The 24,290-nt window shown below is 49.1% G+C and overlaps 3 protein-coding genes across 5 annotated transcripts; 1 reads left to right on the top strand and 2 right to left on the bottom strand.

The window, feature by feature from the left end:
• Window positions 1-681: 681 nt before the first annotated feature.
• Window positions 682-5,627, bottom strand: MRPL27 (mitochondrial ribosomal protein L27). Its single transcript, XM_068530408.1, has 4 exons — window positions 5,566-5,627; window positions 3,343-3,474; window positions 2,861-2,928; window positions 682-1,093 (listed from the first exon to the last, which is right to left on the bottom strand). The coding sequence occupies exons 1-4, from the start codon at window positions 5,603-5,605 to the stop codon at window positions 887-889; spliced, it is 447 nt and encodes a 148-aa protein (XP_068386509.1). The 5' UTR covers window positions 5,606-5,627; the 3' UTR covers window positions 682-886.
• A 31-nt stretch (window positions 5,628-5,658) lies between these two features.
• On the top strand, window positions 5,659-11,892 carry EME1 (essential meiotic structure-specific endonuclease 1). 3 transcript variants are annotated; one of them, XM_068531657.1, is made up of 9 exons: window positions 5,659-5,709; window positions 6,749-7,560; window positions 7,639-7,766; window positions 8,955-9,044; window positions 9,136-9,257; window positions 9,461-9,587; window positions 9,828-9,943; window positions 10,737-10,926; window positions 11,173-11,892. In XM_068531657.1, exons 2-9 carry the CDS (start codon window positions 6,774-6,776, stop codon window positions 11,347-11,349), a joined length of 1,737 nt encoding a protein of 578 aa, XP_068387758.1. In that variant the 5' UTR covers window positions 5,659-5,709; window positions 6,749-6,773; the 3' UTR covers window positions 11,350-11,892. The 3 variants fall into 3 exon arrangements, with proteins under 3 accessions (XP_068387758.1, XP_068387757.1, XP_068387759.1); XM_068531656.1 differs by lacking the exon at window positions 5,659-5,709 and adding an exon at window positions 5,728-5,932; XM_068531658.1 differs by lacking the exon at window positions 5,659-5,709 and adding an exon at window positions 5,728-5,932 and having other exon boundaries at window positions 11,222-11,349.
• LRRC59 (leucine rich repeat containing 59) lies at window positions 11,640-23,341 on the bottom strand. The gene is made up of 7 exons (XM_068531659.1): window positions 23,119-23,341; window positions 20,953-21,012; window positions 20,469-20,627; window positions 20,133-20,237; window positions 17,310-17,382; window positions 15,061-15,234; window positions 11,640-13,634 (listed from the first exon to the last, which is right to left on the bottom strand). The coding sequence occupies exons 1-7, from the start codon at window positions 23,221-23,223 to the stop codon at window positions 13,390-13,392; spliced, it is 921 nt and encodes a 306-aa protein (XP_068387760.1). The 5' UTR covers window positions 23,224-23,341; the 3' UTR covers window positions 11,640-13,389.
• Window positions 23,342-24,290: the final 949 nt, after the last annotated feature.

The raw sequence follows: 24,290 nt of genomic DNA, 5'->3' as shown, positions 1-24,290 counted from the left end.
CCACCCCTGCTGAGACTTCCTTCCTCGCCCTTGCACTCGAAGCCAAGCTTCTAAAGGTCTTGGGTTGACAATGAAGGCCTGCCCCCAGCCCACTCTAGGCCCAGACTGAGTACTCCTGAAGCCAGATTCTTTGCTGCAGTTTACGGTTTGAGATAAACCAAGAATCGGGAAAGAATGCGAGCTAGGTGTCTCCCTGGGTAACAGGAAGAAGCCCATCTGTCACCCATTCTGCCTCATCATTGGAAGGACCCTGGTATTCCAGGCCAGATGGGGCCTCTCTGCTGTGGACCCACAGAGGCAGGAAGGGGTCTGCCATGTGGCCATTTCTGGGGCTGTCGCCCCAGCTCCCTCTGAATGTGGCTCCAAGAGAGGAACATGACCACGCTGGCTTCCTCTATTGGCCCCTTGGTCACCCCCCGCCCACTCTTCCCCAGCGACTTCTGTGGGATCCAGGAGGGGAAGGAGCAGGAACACCCTCAAGCACAAGCACTCCTCTTCCTTCCCCTTTGGGGGATGGTGCTAAAGGGATCCCCTCCTCAAAATGAAGTCCCCTCTTCTCGTTTCCTCACTCTGACAGGCCTCTTTCCTGCTTTGAGGCTCCCCCTCGTGTGCACCTGAGAACATGGGTAACAGATCAGTAAGCCACTCCATCCCGGTTTGTCCCCAAATAGCAGAGACTCATGACTCCAGCTAACTTTATTTTTGGCCCCAGGTCAGGTCTCCCAAAGGGCTTCCCAGCCAGTCACTTCATAGTCTCCTGCAGTCACCACCAAGCAGACTTCTTCCTTGGGAGGCCTTGTCGTCACTCCAACCCTTGATGACGTCTGGTACCACCCTCTCCTGTCACCTGGGCTCCAGTCTCTGTCCAAAGGCCTCAACCAGGAGGTCAAAGCATAGCTACCAGTTTGAAGGTGCCCTCAGGCTTGGCAGGAACCACGTGGACAAAAGTCTTGTAGAGCACAGCCCCCTCGGGCAGCCTGGTGACCAGATCCACAGCCTCCGGGTTGCTGGGACTGGGTACGTAGACCTCCTTAGTGTAGCGGACTATGCCCTCCTCCAGAGCATACAGGTACTTCTTCTTCCCCAGCCCCACCTGCAACACACAGACCTGGTCAGCTGGACAGTCAGGGGGCCCATCCCAGGGCTCTAGGATAGACTCTTCACAAGGATTTAGGCCCTGGGGCCAAAGGGGAGGATTCAGAAAGCTCCATCTCAGGTTCCCTTTCCCACTGCTTGGTAATTACTCCATCACAAAGGCAGGAAAAGAAAACTCCAACAGCCAATCCTGGTGGTTACTCAGTCCCTGAGGGCTGATTCCCCGGGGCCCATATCTGTGCAGCTGGCCAGAGGCTACACTGGATAGATGCCCAAACCAGGCCCAGGAAAATGTCACTGCTCCTGGGAGTTTGCTTCACTGAGGCTTAACACAACACTAGTTTGACATACATTTTCATCTATATGGTGATCTATAAAGTTTAGGCTCAAAGCTATATGGATAATGCATACGCTAATTAAACAAAATGATATCAGCTAATACTTATGTCACGCTTACTGTGTGTAAGCACTGTTCCAAGCCCTATTATATACATTAACTCACTTGATTCTCACCTTGTGAAGTAGGTACTATCGCTAACCCTGATGTTCAGGTGAGAAATATGAGCAAAGAGATTAAATAAACTGTGTATTATATATTTATTTTCTTTATTTTTTTTAAACTATACATATCATAGCTTTTTTCTTTTAGAACTTGAGATTGCATGTGTGGCAATTTTTACACAGCATTATTCAATATCTCTCTGATTAAAAGAACAGACTGGTTCAAATCCCAGCACTACTACTTACTATTGTGTGATCTGGGCAAGTTAATTTACTTCACTGTATCTCACTTTTTTCATCTGCAAAATGGAGATAAATAGTAACTATTTTATAGGGTCATCTTGAGGATTAAATGAGTTAATAATCAGAAAGAGCTTAGAATACTGCCCAGGTCACAACATATTAGCTTTTATTATTGTTGTCATTATTTTATTAAGTCTGAAGAATTAACACAGCCACATACTGAATGTCTCGAGTTCTAAAAAATATTGTACTACACATACAATCAATTCACATACAAATTAGCATTTCTGAAATAATTATAGGTTACTATCAGTCTTTCTGTGCCTACTAAAATTGCCAAAAAAGAGGTAAGAAGGCAGGAGGAAACTGATTACAGAGGAGACTAATATTTTAACTAATGTAAAGAATATAGTATAGATCTGTGTTAAAGAACTTTCCTACCTCAGCAAGTAATACCAACTTGCTGAAACTGAAATCCCTGCCTGGTATGGACCTAATTTCTGGCCCACAAACTGAATTCTATTTTATTAAATTCAAGTTATCTTTCAGCCATCTAGTAATAACTTTAATCAAAAGAGGAATTCTTAAAAATAAGAAAAAAAATGAATAAATTGAAATCAGTTTCCCACGATTAAAAAAAATATCTTAAATCACTAGAAATATCCTCTTCCAAGAACTGGGGGTTAGAAAGGAGACCCCAGAGAAACAAGCTAATGCTATTACCAAAGCGAAAAAGTGATTTGGGAGTCAAGCAGACCTGGTTCAAATCCCAGCTCTGTCACTACCCACCCCACCTTCTAAGTTTCTGGCATCCTACCTGTAAAACAGAGATGACACCTACCTACCCTAGGGATGGGGGTAAGGATGAAATGAGATAATGCAGGCCCAGGAATCAGCATGACACCTGGCATTTGGTAAGCACCCAATAACTGCAACTGTTATAATTACTATGCTCAGGAGCATGGAGAGGTGAAGAAAAAACGGCGGGGGTGGGGTGGGGTGGGGACACAGAGCAACTCACATGGGCACCTGGGTGCCAGCGGAAGTGGCGCTGAGTCGCAAGGATGTTGCCAGCATGAACATAGTGACCTAGAAGAGAAGTCCATAGGTGTGCTACCTTTGGGCCCCCACGATGAGGCAACACAGCGAACTGCTAAGAAACCATGGCAGCCCTCGCTTTCCTGGCCCAAATGCTACATACCAACCTCTAAGCCTGCCCCTGGATAAGACCAACTCCCAGTCTGACACAATGAGCCCCCTGTCCCCCACCCGGCAGCCTCCTCTGCAGTCGCATGGCCAAGGTTCCCACCTATCTGCTCTTCCTCACCCCCTCCACCCCGCCTCAGGTCTTATCTGTTTCTTTAATTTGGAACTAAATGTTCTGGTGAGCAAAATGGAGAGTACAGGACAGGGCACTTGTGTGGTTTGCCCGCTCTTCAAAGGAACGTCGGGACACCAGGGTAGGGTGCTAAGTGGAAAGTGGAAGCCAGGCCACACCCTTACCCTCCATTCTCTTGATGCCAAAGCGTTTGCCTGGTGACTTTCCACCGAGGTTCTTAGAGCTGCCACCTGTCTTTTTGGATGCATATCTGACGGCAAGAGCTGTAGCCTGAGGGGGGCTCAGCAGGGCTGTAACTGCAGAGAGAACAGAAATGTTGTTCAAACAGAGCAGCTCCCCATCAGACTCCTTCTCTGCCTCAATGGGTCATTTGCTAAGCTGAGAGGTGGCAGGGGGCAGTGTCAGGGGAGGTGAGGAAGGTGTGTGAGCAGAAATGCCACTTGACTTCGTGGGTTGTCAGGGAGCGTCTGAGGTCCTTGGTCTTCCCCCAAGACAGGGGATAAGTCATTCTTGTATTGTCCATGGTGTAAGCACTACATGAGCTGTCTGTGTGTGGCCTAGGGTTGAGGGGAGGGAGTAAAATATTAATGGAAAAAAAATAAACACCATGTGCCCTTGGTCCTGACACATCCAGTCCTATTGAAGGGAAACAAAACCACAGAAACAGAAGCCAGCAAGAGGACACCACAGAGCTGCCTGTTTCAGCCTCACTCACCATTATGCCCTCAAGGCTCAATGCACTGTGGAGGGGCCAGACCGCAGAGCCCAGCAACGGGACACCCAGAGAGAGGCTCCTGCTTTGAGCTCACCCACCACCTTCTTAGCCATCACCCATCCACTGCACATCAGATACTTGTAAACAAAAAGGGCAGCCTCTGTGAGGGTGACTCCCACAGGCTCCTGTCCATTCCAGAAGGCTGGACCCTTCCTTTGTTCGGCAAGTCCATCAAGCACAGGTCCAACCAAGAAGACTGACACCCTGCCCTTGTTAATCTGACCTCTCCATACTCATTCCAAACTGCTCAATGGCATTTATTTTAAAAAGGAAAGTGAACTAAAATTCATACTGACCAGGATGGAAGCCCTGTGCTATATGACAAGCCCAGGAATGGCAGTCCCGGCATTCAGGTCTCCAGATACAGCTATGGTTAATCAGGGTCATGCCAGAGTCTTTAGAGAAGGCTTGTGGGTCCTGGAGTCTATAAGTTCAGAGTTCCTAAAACCTAGGTTTCTGAAGTTTTAATGAGAACAGAGACTAGCTGGGGCAAAGGACCAGAGATAAGGACTTCAAGAGACAACATGTTAAATGGCCAGCACCAGGATCTACCTACCTTTAAACACCTATTCACTCAATTTCAGGAACTGGACTTTGCTTTACCTAACTTATTTCACTCACGAATCTTTGCCCTTCACCCTATTCCCCATCCTCCTCAAAGTAAATGATGCTACCACTTACACAGTTGCTCAGGCAGAAACCAAAGAGTCACTGCAGATTCCTTCCCTTTGCTGATCTCACATATCCAGTTCACCAGTAAGCTCTGTGGATTCTATTTCCAGAACGGATTTCAAATCCTCCCATTGCCCTCCAAAGTTCACTGACACTAACACCCTGACTAAATCATCTCTCCTCAGGGCTACTATTACTGCTTCCCGTCTGGTTTCCTCATTTCCACTCCTACTCCCTTTAAATTCACATAAGAGCAATAGTTTGCTTCTCAAAATGGAAAATTGGGTCAGGTCATTCTCCTGCCCCTCACTCTCTTACAAAGCCAGGCCTCCTGTCATCCTTTAGGTCTTAACTTACATGTTACCTCCTCAGAGGGCTTCCCTGACCACCCAACCTAAAAAAAAGACACAGACACATTTTTCCCTTTCTGTCACAGTAGTTGCAACAATTCACAACTATTTTATTTACGTGCTTATGTACTGGCTTATCTATTAGAAGTAACCGTCCTGGGGGTAGAGACTATGTCTTCATCTTCTCTGCTGAGATCCTCAACACCTACCACAGTGTCTGGCACAAAGACCTCAATCTGCTGAATGAATAGGTTAACTTTTTGAGCGCCTATGTGCCAAAAGCAGTAACCCATTTTTATAGATAATGGGATCCAAACAAACCTAGACAGGGGAAGCGGAGAACCGTCACCCACCCCTAGGGAAGCTGTATTTGCACGCCTGGCAGGGAAAGGTCACGTGCTCCGCGCCCTAGGGGGTCACACGACCAGCGACTACCGCCCCTCAAACCTCGTGGGCCCCACACACTCCCCCCAGTCCCCTCCCGCCCGCAGGGTCATCCGTGGGGGAACGACCTCCAAGCCCCCAGATCCCTGCAAGGTCTCCACTCCGCCTCCACCCCTCGCCCGGCGACTGCCACGGCGTCCGTTTACCAGCTGTCCGCGTCCTCAGCGTCAACACCGCTAACGCCATGTTGGCCTCACACTCGCTTCCGGTCTGAGAAATCTGCTTCCGCTACCGGAGATCTATTTCCGGGTCCTGCGTGGCGGATGAAAGAGTGACGCGAGAAGTTGCTGGTGAGCGTTGACGGGCGGGCGGTCGGGGTAGGGCCTTCTTCCTGAGCTCAGCTCCGCAGAGGCTTGGTGGCCGGGGCGTCCGGCGCTTCTGCCGCGGTGTGTGGGCGAGCCGCCCGCCCTGGTGTCGGCGGGAGAGGCTTGGAGCCCGCTCAGCAGGGGTCCGCTTGTCCGACCCCCGCGTTTTGCCAGAATCTACCGAGGCCAGTGCAGGGACAGGGATGAGGTCTGTCCCTATTCGTTCAGCTTACTTTACTGAGCTCTGTAGATGCATGATTTTTTTTAAAAAAAACTTCTTACAATCTTGTAAAGTAGGTAATGTTACTATCCCTATTTTACTAAAAAAGAAAGCGAGGCCCAGAGAGGTTACATGGCTCATCTTGGGTCACACCTATAGAGTTAGTGAATATTTGTTCAAAGAATGACTCTTGTGCACGACCCAGCAATTGGCAATCCTAGGTCTGTCCGCAAGAGAATTGAAAACATCCCCACAAAAACTAGGACATGAATGTTCATGGCAGCATTATTCATTCAAAATGGCCAAAAATGGAATCAAACAGAATGTCCACCAAATGATGAATGGACAAACAAAATGTGGCGTATCTATACAGTGAGGTGTTATTCAATCATAAAAAGCAATGAAGTACTGACACATGCTACAACATAAATGAACCTTGAAAATATTATGCTGAGAAGCCAGTCACAAAAGTTCACATACTCAGTTAAAAAAGAGTGACTCTTGGCATCTCCATTTTACATGCAGAGATCAGCAAAGAGGTTGTGTTGAGTCTTGTTTGTACCTCATTAACATTTTTTAATAGTAACCTCCACTTCGTTTATACCTTACCTTGACCTAGAAAGGATTTGAGAAGGTTTCCTGTTAGACTACAGACATAGCTGTTCTGAGTTCCAGATTGACCGTGTTGGGACCATATCCTATTTCTCTGTGTATCATTTATTTCCTTAAAGCTTGGCCATAGAACACATCAAGTGGACTGAATTCAGTGCTACAGTCTGTGTCTCATGTCTCTTTTCTTTTTAGGGAATTAATCTGATAGCACATATTGATGGCTGTAGAGAAGTTATCACTCTCACTGGAATCCAGTGAGAGTGACTCTGAGGAGTTGCCAACATTTGCCTTTCTGAAGAAGGAACCGTCTTCAACAGAGAGGAGGCAGCCTCAGAAGGAGGAGAAGATTGTAGTGGTTGACACCTCAGATTCTGAGGCCTCCTGTCCTCCATCACAAAAACTGAAAGATCCACCACCTGTTCCAGAGGCAGCTGAAACTGTCCCACAAACAGAGCCAGTCAGGGTGCTAAGCAGTGGAAGTGAGGATGAGGAAGAATTTGTTCCCCTGGCTGAGAGACTTACTTGTAAGTTTTTGACCCACAAGCAGCTGAGCCCTGAGGACTCCAGATCCCCAGTTAAAAGGGTTTTAGATCATCAGAATAATGAAGGAGCATCACGTGACTGGCAAAACCAGCCCTTTACAAAGATCCGTGATATTGCTCTCTGTGACACCTCAGAGAGGCGTGCATCAAATAACAAGGACCCTATGGTAGACAGTCCATGCCATCAGCTGCCAGCCTACCAAACTACCTGCTCTGTCCAGAGCAACAGCTTGACAGTAACTAAAACAAATGCTGAGGTACCCCCACCTCAGAAGAGGACCAAGCATAATCAGAAGGTCCAGAAGAGAGGCTCACAGGGATGCCAGCAGCGGGGACAAGCAAGCCAAAAGGAAAGCACCCAGAGGCAACAGGAAAGGAAGAAGAAGGCAGCCCTGGTTAACAGGCTGAAAGCTCAGAGGCCAGAGGAGTGCTTAAAGCATATCGCTGTGCTGCTGGATCCAGGTCCTGCAGGCATCTTTCTTTACCTCATGCTGGGTGAACTGCTTTCTGGGCCCCACTGACAGCCCCTTTCTGTTGCAGTGCTCTTGCAGATGGAAGGTGGGGGCCAGCTCCTCGGAGCACTACAGTCCATGGAGTGCTGCTGTGTGATTGAGGCGCCGGCCGTGCCTTGCAGCATCACGTGGCGGAGAAGGGCTGGGTCCACTGAGGTAGGGGTTTTCTGGCTGCTGTCTCTCCTCCTTAGAGTTACAGGATAAATATGCTTTTACTCTAAAGGATATATTATCAGTCAAGGCTCCAGCAGGAAAGCAGGTAGCACACTCAGCTTAGTATAATTTGAGGAGGATTTAATAAAGGGGCTGTTTTCCAAGGTGTGGGCAGGGTGCAAGGAAACTACAAGGGACAGCGCAGTACCTCAGGATAATAACAGCTTTGACTTGGTTTCTCCACCTCGGGTACTGCTGCCATTTTGGATTGGTTAATTCCCTGTTGTGCTGGGCTGTCCTGTGCCTTGTAGGATGTTTAACATCTACCTGGTAGATGCCAGTAGTTCCTGTCCCAGTTGTGACAATTGAAAATGTCTCCAGATATTGCCAAACGTCCCTCAGGGGGTGAGAAATCGCCCGTTTCTGTCGCAGTTATCCTATAAGGAAGAAATTCTCATCCCCACATCACAGGTGGGGAAACTGAGGCCCTGAGAAGTTGAAAGCCTTGTTAAGGATCACAGCTGAGTAGTGGCTGGGGGGTGGGAGGGACTAGAACCCAGAGCTCCTCCCACCTGTGCTTTGCAATATTATGGGTCTTGGCTTTTGCTTATAGGGACCTAATCAGAAAACTCCGCACAAGTCCTGCTCACGGTTACTCTGTAATACTGTACTGCTGTAGGATTGTGGACCATGACGTGGCCTTGGCTTTGTTTGATTATGCCCTAGTATGGCGAAGAAGAGGTGCTCTCACAGACTGAAGTTTCCTTGGTGATTCTTTGTCACACAAAACCTGTGTAAGGGCCACTCAGCTTAGCATCTACCCTCAAAGCCCAAGTTACTTATTCGTACCAAATCCTTTGGAAGAGTTTCCTTCGCTCCATTCCCCTATTCAGAATGCACAGAAATACTGGCATTTACTTCTCAGTCCGTTTCAACTCACTGATGCTCCTTTCTTATTCACTGCCTCAGAGGTGCAGTACACCGAGGTTGAACAGTTGAGGACTGGGAAGGACAGGATTATGGGTTACTATTTCTTGCCACCATGACTTCATTCCAGAAGAAAAAGGATAATGCAAAGTGGACTAGGCTGATGGGGATGAAGTCGTTCACCCGGAAGGCCTGGGTCTCTCTCGCAGGTGCTAAGCACCTGCTGACCTGCCTCCCTCTGCTGGGTTCCGCGCCCTTTGACAGGATGGAGAGGAGGGCTGGGTGGAGGAGCCGACGATTCTGGTGCTGCTCCTGGCAGAGGCGTTTGTGTCCATGATCTACAACTTCAAGCAGGTGGGCACAGCCAGAGGGGTAGGCGCTGAGGCTGGGACAGAGGGCTGACTGCAGGGAGCAGGCATTCATGCATTTCTGCCCCTTCACGCAGGGAAGTCTGGGCAGCGCCGAGCAAGGGAAGGAAACGCTTCGGAGCTTTGTAACTGACATCACAGCAAGGACAGCTGGGAAAGCTCTGTCACTGGTGATTGTGGATCTGGAGAAATGCTTCAGGTTTGGATTTGTCCTCGAGACTTAGCATTAAAAGGAGCAGCTCGTAGGCCAACAGGGGTGAATTTATTCACCCCAGATCTGGGTCCCTCTGCAAAATAGCATCCCTCCTAGCCCTGTGGGACTCTCTGGTCCAGTCTTCTCACACCTCTTCTGCCCGAGCTCGGCCTGGAGCTGCTGCTCTTTGATTTCCTCCCCTGCTCCAGTGCTCCGAATCCTCCAAGGAGAAGGAAACAGGGAGTGGCAAATGGAGAACAGGCCAAGGAGAAGAAGAAGCAGAGACAACCGGAGGCCAACACAGTGGCTGTGGTGACCAGGGTAGACATGGAAGAGGTAAGAACTTCTGTTGCCTGAGTCATCGTGGGTGCGTACTCTCATCTAACCCGATTCACCATTGATAAAGAGTAAAATGCCTGCTGGACACTACTTTCTACCTTGGCACTAAGTAGGAGAGAAGGGGCCAAACGGGGAGCCCAGGGGCTGGGGTGCAGCTTCAGTGAACAGTGAGAGGAGAGAACAGTTTCACACTAGCCTCTGCATACCCTTCAAGTCCATCTGCTTTGGGGTTTCTAGGCATTGGTAGATCTGCAGCTACACACAGAAGCCCAGGCTCGAATTGTGCAGAGCTGGAAAGAGCTGGCTGACTTGACGTGCACATTCACAAAGGCTGTGGCTGAGGCGCCCTTCAAGTGAGTGCCCCTGTCAAGTCCTGGCTCGGTTGCTTGGCCTTGTCTTTTACAGTGATTCTGGTACCCAAAGAAGATGTCCCTTTCCCCTAAACTCTGCTGCTAGTCTGTTGTCACTCAAGTTTGAGGCAGAAGGAGTTGACCTAACCCTGGGAATTCTTGGAAAGAGCCCCCAAGCTCAGTCCCTTTAAAATGTTCTCCTGTAGCTTATGTGTAAGTTTGTGTTCTGCAGGTTGGTACTGGGTTATCAGTGGGCCAACTTACCAGAATTCATTGCAGGTCAGGTCACAATGAAACAAGCCCTTGTAAAACAATTTTTTAGCCTACTTAGCTCAAGGGCTGTTCATAGTCAGAATTTAAAATCAGTGATTCCTCAGAGACAATCCAGTCCAAGTCCCTCATTTTATACCTGAGGGAACTGAGGCCTAAAGAGACCGACTTGTCAAAGTTCCTAGCGAATCAGAAGAACCAGAACTGGACTCCAAATTGCCTGATACCCAGTGCTCTGCGCTAACCCCCATGCACACTGCCTCCCCGATCAAGACACCCCAATCTCATTGCAAGCAAGAGTCTCGTACTTTTCTGTTAACTTCTTTTTTGATGAAAAGGAACAGATGTCGTTTTTACGGGAATCGGCAACTAGCACTGCTAGGGGACAGAAGGAGCATTCAAATTGGCCAGGTAGAACATCATGCCCACCTCTTCCGATGTCAGTGGAGGGTTTTTAAGTTTCTAGTTAAGGGGACAGGTGCAGCACAGTAACACACGACTCGCAGCTCAACTGTGCTGTTTGCAGGAAGCTCCGAGATCAAGCTAGTTTCTCCTTCTGCCTGGAGAGTGACTGGGCTGGAGGGGCAAAGGTGGACCGCTCTGGCAGGGGGCTTGCAGTGGTCTGGAGGAGACAGATTCAGCAGCTGAACCGAGTCAGCCTGGAAATGGCCAGTGCCGTTGTGGACGCCTACCCCTCCCCACAGCTCCTGATCCAGGTATGCCGTTCCAGGGGTCACTGCCCAGTGCACTGTGGCCTTAGTGGACTCCCAGTTTCCATGGACAGCACTGGTGAGGGCCCAGGAATGCCTTGTAAGTCAACAGTGCAGGTCTGAGATCAGAGTCAACACTGACCAGGGAGGGAGGACGGTTCTCATCCCTCAACCCAAGCTTCCCGTCCCTTATTCACAGATGAGGAATGACCGTGGGTGGTATGGTATTAACAGGTCATTTACCACTTTCAGGCTTATAAGCGGTGTTTTTCTGAGCAAGAACGCCAGAATTTGCTTGCAGACATACAGGTGCGCCGTGGGGAAGGTGTGACAGCCACCTCCCGCCGTCTTGGACCGGAGCTCTCCAGGCGTATCTACCTTCAGATGACAGCTTTGCAGCCAGATCTCTCTTTAGACAGTGCAGACTGATGCCAGCCCTCAGGGACAGGGATGAAAAGCTGATTTCCACCCCAGCCCCCCGACCTCAGAGCATGACTGCAGTGCAGGGATTAGAAGCACCTCCTGCAGCACAAGCCTGGGTCCTGCCCACAACAGGCTTTCCTCGGTGTCGCTGTTTGCGATAGTGTCCCTACCTGTCAACATGGGGCAGAGGCTGAGATGCTCACATTTGCCTTCCTCTCCTAGCAAGTCAACTGCCACGTACAAACCACCCCGACCCCTGCCCCAGCCAGCCCTCAAAATACAAAGGAACGAAGACAGACCACTCAGACACATATTTAATAATTGTAAAAATCCAAAAGAACCTCAGCGTCAAATCTCGAGGTCACAAGTGAACTGCCCTCGGCGGGTTGCTTGACAAGGCTGGATGTGCTCCTGCCTTCCTCCCATCCACTGAAGCTGCCTCAAGCAGCCAAGGAACGGGGGGAGGTCTGATCACTATGCTGACTTCTGTATTCTCTTAATCTCATTTTATGTACTATGTGTTTAGTTTCAATAAAGCATTTGTACCAATGGCTCTGGAGCTTGGAGGAAGACTAAAGGAATGTGTAGTGATTCTGAGTCAGGTGTGGGCCTACACAGCAGAGCTCTCCCTAAGGGAGAAAAGAACAAGTCTTTTCTTCCACTATCAGGACGGTCACAAGTGTCAGTCTTATCCATGGGCCACTAGTGCTGAAAAGATGGACTCCACTCTGTCTCTGAACATGGCAGGTTCTTGCTCTCCCTGGGGAGAGGCAGGAACTTTCAGTCGGGAGTCTTCTGTGAATGAGCGCCGTGACGGCCATTTCTGACCCCTTCATCCAACTGTTGTGAAAGGAGGCAAAGGAGGCCACAGAGCAAGAAAATGCTGAGTCTGGCAGACAAGAGAATGGACAGTTCTGCCTTTATTCATGCTAGTCGTTAATGTACCACTTTTAAACTCCATGATGCTACTTATTTCCCTTCATTGTGTAGGTGTAGTTATGTCTAGAATCAATTCTAAACCTCAGTCTCTTATGAAGCTTTAGTTTTCAGGTTGCCTGTGAGGTATTTAGTCACACCGATTATGTAAGAGAGCTGTCATAGACAATGTGGCTTTGCAAGGGTCCACCTTCTTGTTTATTGGCAATCGGAATTAATGCTCTCAAATTGACGCAAGGAGCCTGGACCGTCCCCATTTTATAGAAGCCACATATATTGCCGCAGGACTCTACAAGAGCTGCCCAAGACCCTCATGGCTATGCGATTTCTATCTGTGGGTCATGAATCTGTTTCCCATGAAAGAGTCTATATACTCCAGCCAAGAGACAATTCTGGTTTAAGTTTTGTTCTCTCAGTACGTTATAAAGGAGGCAAAATGATGGAAAGAAAGGATACCAGCGTGGGAATCCAGTTCTGCCTCAAACCAGCTAGGAGACCATAGGCAAGTCATGGAAGGCCTCAGTTTCCCTGTCTACAAGTGTTACATTGGACTGGATGGTCTGGAAGTCCTGTCACAGCCTGAGATCTTGTATGACTGTTCAAATATCTGAATGTCTGAGGTCCTTAAGAAATAGGTATGCCCCTCCCCCCCAATTTAGACTAGATTTGCTGAGTATGGTGTTCCCCTAGTCCCCACTAACACACTGCCTCCTGATCTGCCCTGGCTCCCCAGGGAGGAATGAAAGAAAGGGTTTGTGACATACAAAAGTATAAATGTAGTGACCGCTGACCTTTAGTAGAAATGACTCTTGCCTTTATACAGCTTTGTATAACAACTAGAAAAGGCTATGTTTTTTCCTCTCCCCACCCCAAGCCTATTCTTTTAAGCATGCAGGTAACTGGCCCCACCTCCTATTTCTCCTTATTCCACCAGGGAACCCTGACTAAGGAACAAAGAAGTCTTACAAAGAGGAGGTCTCAAGTACCAAACGGCAGCCATGTGATGATGGCAGGTAGGTCTGACACTAAAAAGAGGTTGTGTCCAACAGAACCCAATTCCATAGGAATCCAAGCTCCAAGGCTGGGAGGCAGCAGGCGTGGAGGACAAGCTCACTGCTGAGAATCGGTCTGCAGGACCCACCGGAGGATGTCGTGGCTGCGCAGGCCCCGGAGCGCGCTGTCGTAGAGGGCGTTCACGCTGGTGCAGAGGGGCTGCTGCTGCAGCTCCGTCACCCGACAGGCGACCAGCCCGCCAGCCACACACAGCAGCAGCAGCAGCAGCAGCCTCAGCACAGCCCAGGAGCGAGTGTGCTTCCGGGGTGGTGGCTTCCGGGCCCGAGAGCCGGACTTAGATTCTGGAGGGACAAAGTCACAGTAGGCAAAAAGTCCAGTCAGTTTAAGGACGCACACTCTGTAGTCGGTGCTAGTCTCCATGCACGTCCACTTACACCCCTCTGCTCTGATGAAGACTCCCCCGGCCCGGAGGAGAACACATTTTCTAGAACATCTGATTGCTATGCAGAGATTGAAACATGAACTCTTTCTCCCTTGGATCTCAGGGAGTAGATTCAAAACTGGATCTCATTCTGGATGTTTCACTTAGCACACAGTCCCCAGGGTCCTAAGTTCTCCATAACATGCTGATGGTCCGGGCCCCTTAGGACCAAGGGGAGGGGCTCATCAGGAGGCATCAAGCGTGGGTAGAGTGCTGCCCATTTGGGGAAACAGGTTCAAAATTTATGAATATTGTTAATGTTTTTATTATAAGATAAAAAGAAAGCCTGGAAGGAAGTATACCATATTGGTAACAGTGATTACTGCTGGGAACGGGATTACAGGTGATTGCCATTTTCCGATATATATAAAGAAATTGTCTGCAGTGAATATAATTATTGAAGAAAAAAAATGGTTTTGAGATTTTTAGGCAAATTTTTTAAAAACCTGAGTGAACACCCACATTCCAAGAACTACATGATCCTGTCATAGGTTTTTCTCACTTAATCCTATCACTAATCTGTAAGGAGGTATGATCCTCATTTATACAAGGGAACAGAAAGGTGGTGAGGTTGGGCGACTTGCTCAAGGCTAGCGGGGGCAAGCAGGGACAGGCCCTGCAGGCCTCCCTCCCCACAGAGCTTCCCTGCTCAGGTTCCTCTCCCTCAGGTGTCCCTTTTGGCCCAGAGGATATACGGTCCTCCCTTATATATGGAGCCACATTGCTACACAAATCCAACGGGACATATTCAGGCAAAACACTAACGTGTTTTATATACGACATGGCTCCACGAATGCAGGCCAAGTGATTCCCCTGGTGTTCACCAAACAGAGTGATCGGGTCCACTGGGAAAGAAAATCACAGGCAGTGCTGGCACCACTGAGACGGCACCACACACTCAAAAGCTCAGTCCACTTCCTGGATGATCAGGGACTTTTAAGAGTAATGTGACCATATGCAATCTTCACCTTTCTGGGTAATTTTAGAATCTAACCCTTACAAAAAGTGCAACTCCCTGTTCTGGAAATGTTCTAAGCTACACCTGACCCAAATACCTGCACATAAGCATGTGACACTGGGGAAACAAACCATTCGGGGCAGTAGGAGGGTCCCCATTCCCCGTAAGTGGACCCTCTGAGTTACTCCCAGGCCTTAAGAGTATACTGTACCTGACGAGGTCTGCAAGCTTGTTTGCTCGCTCGCTCACTCACTCAGCCATGCCTGGAAACCTAAGCCATCTCCCCACCACACCCTCCTGGAACCCTGCAACTGAGAGAAAAACCTACTCGGGGCCTGATTTGTTTCCTTCTTAGGTTTCTTCTCCTGCTCCCGCTTGGCTGCTTTGAGAGCGTCATACTCCTTTCTCCGGCGCTCCTTCTCTTCCGCCTTCTCCCGCTTCCGCAGTTCCCGATCCTGAGCCTCCTTAGCTCGCTGCTTGGCCTCCCACTTCTTCTCGGCCTCTGTGAGAAAGTATACGCAAAAGTGGCTTCTCTCCCACAAACCTCCAGTGTGCTTTCTCAAGTGATTAATATGGATTACAGGCTCCCTTCCCTTACGCTGTGGATCACATAAGATATATTAAAAAGCAACAGCTGTCTTTCTGCTCTCTGGGAAGTAAGCCCTCCCTAAAATACAATAAGCTCCTCTCAGGGTTTGCTCAGTGGATTCTTATTAAGGGGTTCCTAGCCACAAGCAGCAGAGATTAGGGTGATATAACAAGGGGGGGCATAAGAAAGGCATGGGTGATGAGTCTGGTGCTCCTTTAGAATTAGGTACTAATTCAGAAGACACAGCCACTGACAGCCTTGCACAACTCAACTATGAGAAGAGGAAACAAGGGAGGTGTTGATTCAGTGGGAGTCCCATCTTCCCAAGCTTTGGAAAGGAATGTGGCATGGGGAGGGCAGAAAGAAAAAGGGAGCGCTTAGGTTCAGGGTTAGAGAAGATGGAAATGTTTTCCTGAAAAAACAAAAGACTACTAGTTTGTCAGAGGGTACTCTAGACTTCAACTCAGGAGTCTGTGTAACATTCTGATTTATTCCACAGCTCAAGTATGTTTACATACAGCACCCACCTTACAAATTACTGGTTTCTAAAAATGCATTCCCAAATTAGTTGGAAGACTGAAGCACATTTTTCCAAAGCCAGAATGCCACAAATGGTGGTTAAATGTCCTTTTAGGGCTCAAAAGCCTATTTGAACTATCATGTAGCTGAATAGTACTATTCTTATCACTGTAGCTTTCCACTGCTTTGCTACATACAAACAAGCTCCAAGTTCCAGCTAAGCACCAAGAATGCCAAGAACACACTCTGCCCAGCCTCAGGAGAACATGTGCCATCCAGAGGCGAAAGCAGCAGTGGTCACAGTAAACATGGGCAGCACAGCGGCCATGCGTGTACAAGGAATGGTCACAACTCAGGGGTTCCAATCTCAGGGGCCGCCTGTAATCAGTACTACACATGTCCCTCTAACCATGGGAGTCCTCCAGCAAGCGGGCTCAGAAGTCAGCCGGCTCGTCAACAGAGCACCTACTGTGTGCCGGGCCTTGTTCCAAGTGCTCGGATACAGCACTGACGAAAAGTCAAGCTCTAGTGCCTAAGTCATCTGCTTTCTACAGAAGGAGACAAACAGTAAACAAGTGAACAAATAGTGAAAAAGATAGTGATGTGTGCCATAAAGGAAATAACTGAGGATGTGACAGAGAGTGGCAGGTGGGGTGGCTCTTCTGGTTTGAGTGGTTCTGAAACGGTTAAGGTTAACCTAAGGCAACAGGTGAGGACCACTCAAAGCCAGTCGGCAGCCGCGTAAAGATCTGAGGGAAAAGGAAACCAACAAAGCCCTTAAGATGAGACAGTTCTTGGTGTGTTCAAGCAACAGCAGAGGATCGTGTGGCTGAGGGTAACTGCACTCTCTCCCTGGTGTGTGGGACGAAGCCGGAGAAGCAGGCCTGGGTCATGGCGGGCCTTGTTGGCCATGTTACTGAGTTTGAATTTCATTCTAAGTTCAGTTGGAAGCCATGAGAGGGTTTTAAGCAAATAGCGGCAGAACTGATTTGTGTTTAGAAAAGATCTCCCTGGCTGCTGTGTGGAGAGGGCACAAGTATGGAGCCAGGACATGGTGCTAGGAGGTACTGTGGCAGTCCACCAGCTGGAGGCTTGACTGCGGTGGTGGCACTGGAGTTGCCACTGCTGATAGACTAGACATGGGAGTAACACATGAAAGCAATCACGGACATCTTCCCAGTTTCAGGCTTGAATCCATAGGGATGGTGATTTCCCATTACGGGGGGACAGCGGAAGGTGCTGAAGGGGATCTGGTTAGGCATGTTTAATTTGAGATACTTATTAACCCTCCAAGCAGACAGAAAGATAAGCAGTTGACTATGACTGTGGGGCTCAGTGGAGAAGCCAGGACTGGAGAGATGCTGCCATCTACCACCACGCTGTTCCCCACTGCTCTGCACGGCTCCTATCCTGGATCCTAGCTCCTCAAGCATCCTAGCTCCTCAAGCGTGAGACGGGTGGCCACCTACCTCGGTCTATTTCCAGCCGCCGCTGCCTCTCTCGCTCCTGATCCACCTGCACAGCCTTCATGTGCTGTAACACCTGCAAAGGGAGAGGAGGGTGCTGAACGGCTCAACGCAGCTGTCTTCACTGCGGGGAGTCTCAAAAAAGAGACTGCTCTTTTCAGGAGCCCTGATCACCAGAGGCCCTGGAAGCTGTGCAGAGCTAATGAAGTTAACCTTATCCTGTGTCCTCACTGCACCAACCTTAGCCAGAGAAGAGCCATATAAGCCCAGTTCACTAAAGCTGTCAGGAAAGAAGTCTGTGAAACACAATGCCAACTGGAATCTAAAAAGTCCTGCCACTTACAATCGCTTCATGTAATTCTCCCAGCAACTTCTGTGTTAAACAGGGACAGCACTTCCTCTAAGACACTTTCCTGACCTCTTTTGGCTGCCTCAGGCTCCCCTCCTCCCACTCGGGAGTTTTCTTATCCATCTCAGTCCTAGACTGTAAGCTCCCTAAGGGTTAGGGACTACTGTCCTTAGCTCTGCAGGTGAGCACAGCGCTTAGCTAGTTATAGCACTCAATACAGGTGTGACGAGCAACTGACTGGATGCCCATTGTAAAAATAAGGAAGAAAACCCAGGCTCTGATGTCACATGGCTAGAAAGTAGCACAGCTGAGAGTGCAGGTCTCCTGAGCTCCTAGGCCAGAGTTTGTTCCTCTTACGTATAGTGCACAGAGGCAGGAGAGCTGTAAGAGAAAGGCATTTTATGTGCTCAATGAACACTGTTGCTTGACTGCATTAATAAGAAAAGAAAACCTCAAGTATTCTAAATGAAGACAGCAAATTGTCTTAATTTTCTGTTTTGCTACTGCACTAGACAACCTGTAGGACAGACATGTATTCAAATGTAATTATTTTACTTCATGGAAACTTCAGACATGCCCACATCTATCATAAGAGGGACACAGGAGCAGGTCTGCAAAAGCCACTCCCTCCAAGAGCCTGGCTTAAAGCCACAAGGAACCCTGTCCTGAGTAACCCAGGACCTGCACCAGCTGGCACCTCTCCAAAGGAGTCAAGCTTACTAAAAAATGGCTGCTAAACAAGGGGCTGCAGGATCTGGAGGAAGGTCAAGCATGATGTGGAGAGGGGGCCCAAGTTCAAAGTCCCTGTCTCACCCTGAACTCTGAATTTTATATAAGCACCAACCATTCAGTTGGCTTTAGGGGGTAAAAACTGGCTAAATAAAGAACCTGGACGTTTAAGAGCCACCCCTCTTAGCTTGGCTACAATACATCAGGAGTTAGTTATCTGACAACACAGCCCAGTCAGAAATGAGAGAGGCTCTTCTAGAGCCTCTAGAGGGTTGCTTTTGTCTACCTATCCCAGTCCACAGCATGTAGTAAGCACCTGATGATTACTGTTGAACTAAAATTATTTTTAAAAGGTGCTTTACTATGTGCCAAGCTGATTAGTTACTATGCACCCACAAGGTCAGAACTGACGAGACCTAAACTAACTCCTGGAGACAAGTGACCTCCTTCTGACTGGCCCACGCCACTCCTGTACGTGCCTAAAGGTGTGTGCAGGAGACGGCTCTGGGCAGTGGTGCCGGAGCATGGCCTCTCACCACATCCCCAACGCACCGTGCTCCCCGGAGCTTTGTCTGGAAAATATCTGTGAATACTAAAGACCTTTAGACTCAACAAAAGTCATTTTTGTAGGTCAAAAACTGGAATATCAGCAACTTTGGTTTAATATAGTATTAGTTGAATGAATAAATGGATAAATAAAAGGTGTTGCATACTGAGGGTTTCTCGGGTCAGAGATACAGAATACCTACTTCCCAGGTTTATGAGGGTTATGAGATGAAACATGCAAAGCATGCACAACAGAGGAAGAGCAGTCAATGGTAGCTATTGTTAGTCTTCAGAACAGACAACATTCTTAAAGCACCAAGTTTTCAGAACAGGAGTCACTGATCACTTGTACTGTTCCCAGCTGAGGGCAAACTGTTGCCTTGGCTTCTTGGATGCACTGATGCTGTGCTTGGTTTCTTGTAACAATGGGTGACACAGATGATGAGACTATCTAAGAAGCCCTGAGCTAATGATAAGAAAAGAAAGGCCATTACTCCCGAGATTCACAGAGACCCATCATACACACATTTCGCTTTATCTAGAGTTTAAAGTTAACTCTTTTGTGTTCACAACGCCCCCTAAACATAGCCAAGTAAGTCATCTGGTGCTCAGCTGAAGCAGCAGCAATCTGTTCTAAAGCTGGAGGGAAAAAATAACTATAGCTAGAGTTTTTGAGAGATGGGTACAGTGCTGTTCTTAAGAAACAATGTAAAGCACCTTCAAGGTTATTGGCAATATTTGCCTTCCATGCTGCCAGTTAGTTCCTTCCTCCTATGTCAGATGACTCAACTGAAATCAAATGCCAGATGTGCCCAGGATGTGTCTGTTTATAGGTATAAACTTACAAATACTAACAACACCTTTATCATCAAAATTCAATAACTGTGACTCAGAAAGGCTACAGTGCCTAACCCTCTTGTTCCATAAAAACAACTGTCAACAGTGCAGTGTTGGATCATGCAAGGTCCTGGTTTCTAAGAACAGAAGTAGTGCAGTAGAGCAGAAGACAGTATTGTTCTACTGCTTGTAAAGTAAAGAGAGAAGCAAAGCTGCCTTTGCCTGACAGGTTCAGAGTAGACATTTTCAGAGACCTTCATGCTTTAAAAGACACAGCTATGGGTGCCCTGGGAGGGGAAAACGAGGCGACAGAGGCAAGTCCCAGGGGAATGTGTGAAGGAGCCACTGGGGAGCCTCGTGCTTACCTTGTTGGCGCACTGCTTACACTGCTTCTCATCCAAGCAATCCCCTGCCACCTTGGCCAGCACAGGATCCAGGGGGTTATCCTTCAGGTCCAGCCACTTCAGACTCTAAACAGATGGGGCAGAGAGTCTGGTAAGCCCGAGTTCACATAAAGAGCCCCTCAAAGTGGAACGAAACGAGCAGGAAGAAAGCCCTTCTCTGTTCCGGCCGCAGGGAAAGCCGTCTGAGGCTGTGACAACAAGGTGGTGTTCCTGTCGGCCTCTCTCACAGCCGCACTCCCTCAGTCCCCGAGCCCTCTGCCACACCTGGCCATGAAACATTGGGTCATGAATTGTTACCTTGAGCTGAGCAAAGCTGACAGGCAGGGTGACCAGCCGGTTGTTGAGGAGGTCCAGGTGCTGGAGGTTGACCAGGCGGCCGAAGTCTGCTGGCAGCTGCCGCAGTTTGTTCTTACTCAGGTCCAGCTTCACCAGGTGTGTGAGGCCACAGAAATCCGACTAGGACCCAAAGAGAGAACACCTTGGCCTTGGGCTCACACACTGTGATGTAACAGTCCAGGAGGCCTCAAGTCAGAGGCACCTATGCGCAAATCCTGACTCTACCTTCTACTAGCTGTTCCAGCTCGAATGAAAATGGAGATAGCAGGCATAGCTCCTGGTGGTGAGCAGTGAGACGTGTGTGCAAAAGGGCTTAGCCCTTTTTAGTGGTAGCCTGCCTGCAGGCCTATCCTGAAATTATGCCTTATGACACAACTCCCCCAGACAGGAAGGAGAAGCATCAGGGCTCTAGAAGGAATCAATCATGCTTGCTTGCCAGTCTTACCGGTAGAGCAGTCAGTTTATTGCAGGACAGATCCAGTATGGTGGCCTTTGGGAGGGCAGCCTAGGAAAGGGAATGAGAACAAAATGTCAGATCAACACATGGAACAATTCAGTGACATCTGCTAATGAAGCATTTTCCACAGAAAGTTCCCATGATTAGAAAAGGCCTTTAACATGGACATATATACACTACCAAATGTAAAATAGCTAGCTAGTGGGAAGCAGCTGCATAGCACAGGGAGATCAGCTTGGTGCTTTGTGACCACCTAGAGGGGTGGGATAGGGAGGATGGCAGGGAGATGCAAGAGGGAGGAGATATGGGAACATATGTATATGTATAGCTGATTCACTTTGTTATAAAGCAGAAACTAACACACCATTGTAAAGCAATTATACTCCAATAAAGATGTTAAAAAATTTTTTTTCAACAAAGGGAAAAAAAAAGAAAAGGCCTTAAAAAAAAAAAAAAAGCACTGAAGTATAATGTTCCTGGAGACACAAAAGGAAAAATGAGCCAGTCAACCACAACCTACAGAAGAATGCAGAGTAGGGATTTGGCTGTGGAACATCCAAGGAAAAAAAACCAGATTCTTAGAAATTCTCCATAGCACTTTTAATATTCTCTCTAGCACTGCTCCTTATTAGGTTTCAGGGCAGGGACTGTGTCTAATATAGCTTTGTGATTTCCATATTCTCCAGTTCAGGGTCTTCCAGGCACTCAATATACCCGTTGGCTGATTCGTAACTGAATGAATGAGTAAATGAGTGAATGCAGAGTGAAATCAAGGCCCTCACAACCCAGCTCTGTTTTCCCATGGGGTCTGGGATGGAGAGGCTCAGCAAAACTGACCCTTCCGTTCTCCTTTCCCTCTCCTGAAATGGCCCTGCCTTCTCCACCCACCTTCTCTGCCTAGCTAATTCCTAGTCCTTCAGGGCAATGCTGCACCAACCGGATGCCTGGAGTAAAAGGTTTCGGACAGCAGTTCTCGGGCCAGGCTGAAACATGGGGCGGGGAAGAAGGCAAATATTCAGTTAAGGACACTGGGCCAACATGGACTTTCCAAATGTCAAAGTCCCAATCATGAAGTTTGACCACCTAAAGAAGTTTGAGATATCATAGTGGGAAGCACACCGTGGTAATAATTACATGCATCAACATTTGCTACCTGCCAAGTATTTTACATTACAATCTTATTTAATCCTCCCAACAACCCTATGCGACGGGAATAATTACCACCATTTTATACATGAGGAAATCTAGGCTTAAAGGATAACTAAGCTTGTCAAGGGCACTCAGCTATTAAGCAATAAAGCTGATATATGAACTGGGAATCCCATTCTAACCTCCATACTACACAGCCAAGGCAGAGGGAAGACTGGGCCAAGTGCCAAACGCAAATATAATTCGTTGAAGGCGGTGAGGAAAGTACAGGTCATCCAAAGGGAGGCTACTGTGGGGGATGCAGGTGGGGAACCAGGTGGGCAAAGCAGGGATGTACCATCTAACTCCACTTTGGCAACAAACTAGTCTTGTAACGTCCCTGGGGCCTCAGGCTTGTTTCCCCGGTTGGGGGTATGGGAGTAGGCGGGTGGAGGGGTGGGCCACGATGGTGCGGATTCCCACCAGTTTCAGAGTTGGGAAGAGACTTTGCCAACCAAGCAGTGAGATTTCACATTCTTCAAGGAAGCACGCCTCAGGGCTGGGGCAGCCAGCTGGGATTTCAGGCTTCCAAGAAAAGCCAGGTCTGGGCCACACCCAGGTCTAACCGGAGGCCTACTTGGACCAAGTCATTCATTCATTCATCTGTTCATTCATTCTCTGAATACACCCAGCAACCGCGCTCCGAGGGCTCCTACTTTGGGTCGGGCAAGGAGCTGAGCGCTGTGAAAGCCCCTGAAACGGGGGGGTGGGAGATTCACTCCTGACCCGTAAAAAGCCCATAGCCAGAGAAGCAGCTCCTTCCCATCTTCTGGAACTGTGCCAAAGTGACACGTGTACATCCCAAGAAGAAAACTGGGGCCGGACGCGGCCTCCCCCGGGGAGTTAGTCCCACTCCCCCCACCTCATTTTAAGCCATGGAGACTGAGGCATGGGAAAGAAGGCGACCAACGCAGGGGCCAGCGCCAGTCGCGGGTGGGCGCCTGGGCCTTGAGGGACTGTACTGACCAACTCCTTGACCGGGACCTCATTTAGGTCGCTGAGGCTCAGATCCAGCTCGTGGCCGTCCAGCTTGTCGCGGAGGTTCCCGCCCTTGCTACCAGCCTTGGTCATGGTGACGCCGGCTGAACGAGTCCCGGCTCCGACGGGCAAGAGAAGGGCTGAGAAGCAGCTCGTCGGCTCAGCAGACTCGCACCCAACCTACAAAGCCTGCGTCCCCGGCCGCCGCAGGTGCGAGACCGCCGCCGTCCGTCCGCCCGCCGGCCGCCCTCTGAGTCCTGTGCCCCGTTCCCACCGGTGCAGCCGCGACGACGACCACTTCCGTGTCCACGTCACCTTCCGCGGCCACTGAGACAGGCTGGGCCAGAGCGGCCTGAGCGTGTGCGGGAGCGCCCTCTGTCGCCCGCCACCGCCGGGAGCGTGAGGTTCCGGCTCTGAGTTCCGTCGCCGGCCGAGCAGCTGTGTTCCCTGGTGCTGGGAGGGCACGCCCGCGGGCAGTCGTCGCTGGCAGCGCCAGGAGGCGAAAAGACTGGGGGGCCAGAAGACCTGGGCTCCATCCAAAACTGACCTCATCAGATCTCCCCCATCCCCCTGGATTAGCAGCAGAAACGGTGTCCTTCAAAATTGCTCTCTGTCCTCTAACAATCCCCAAACCATCATGATCCGGAAAACTTTGCCTCTCTCTCTCATCTCCTCCTCACTGCCCCAAGCCCTAGTCCAGGCGACCATCAACTTGAGCCTGGATTACTTACTATTCTGAATCTCTCTCCCTTCCATCCACCTCCACCCAGCTGCCCAGATGATCTTTCTAAAAATCTAGCCAAGTCTCTCCTCTGCTTAAAACCCTTCAAATAGCTACCTGTAGGATATGGACCACTCTCGTTTCTACACTGAGCCAGCCCTGCGTGCTCCTGCAGCCTCCTGACCAGCCCCTGCCTGGGACGCTGTGGAGGCTTCCAGTAGGTGGCCTCCAAACCTTTCCCTCTCCTGAAATGGCCCTGCCTTCTCCACCCACCTTCTCTGCCTAGCTAATTCCTAGTCCTTCAGGAAAACTTCCCTGAGGTTTATGAATCCTTAAGCAATCACCATGCTTCATCTATGGATACATGAGAAACATGCATAATAATGGTGCCTGGCTGATAGAGTTTGGGGAGGATGGAAGGAGTAAAACACATGAAGAG

This window comes from Eschrichtius robustus, chromosome 20, assembly GCF_028021215.1.
Source record: "Eschrichtius robustus isolate mEscRob2 chromosome 20, mEscRob2.pri, whole genome shotgun sequence".
Lineage (NCBI taxonomy): Eukaryota > Metazoa > Chordata > Mammalia > Artiodactyla > Eschrichtiidae > Eschrichtius > Eschrichtius robustus.
This window is presented reverse-complemented; position numbering and strand designations above follow the sequence as displayed.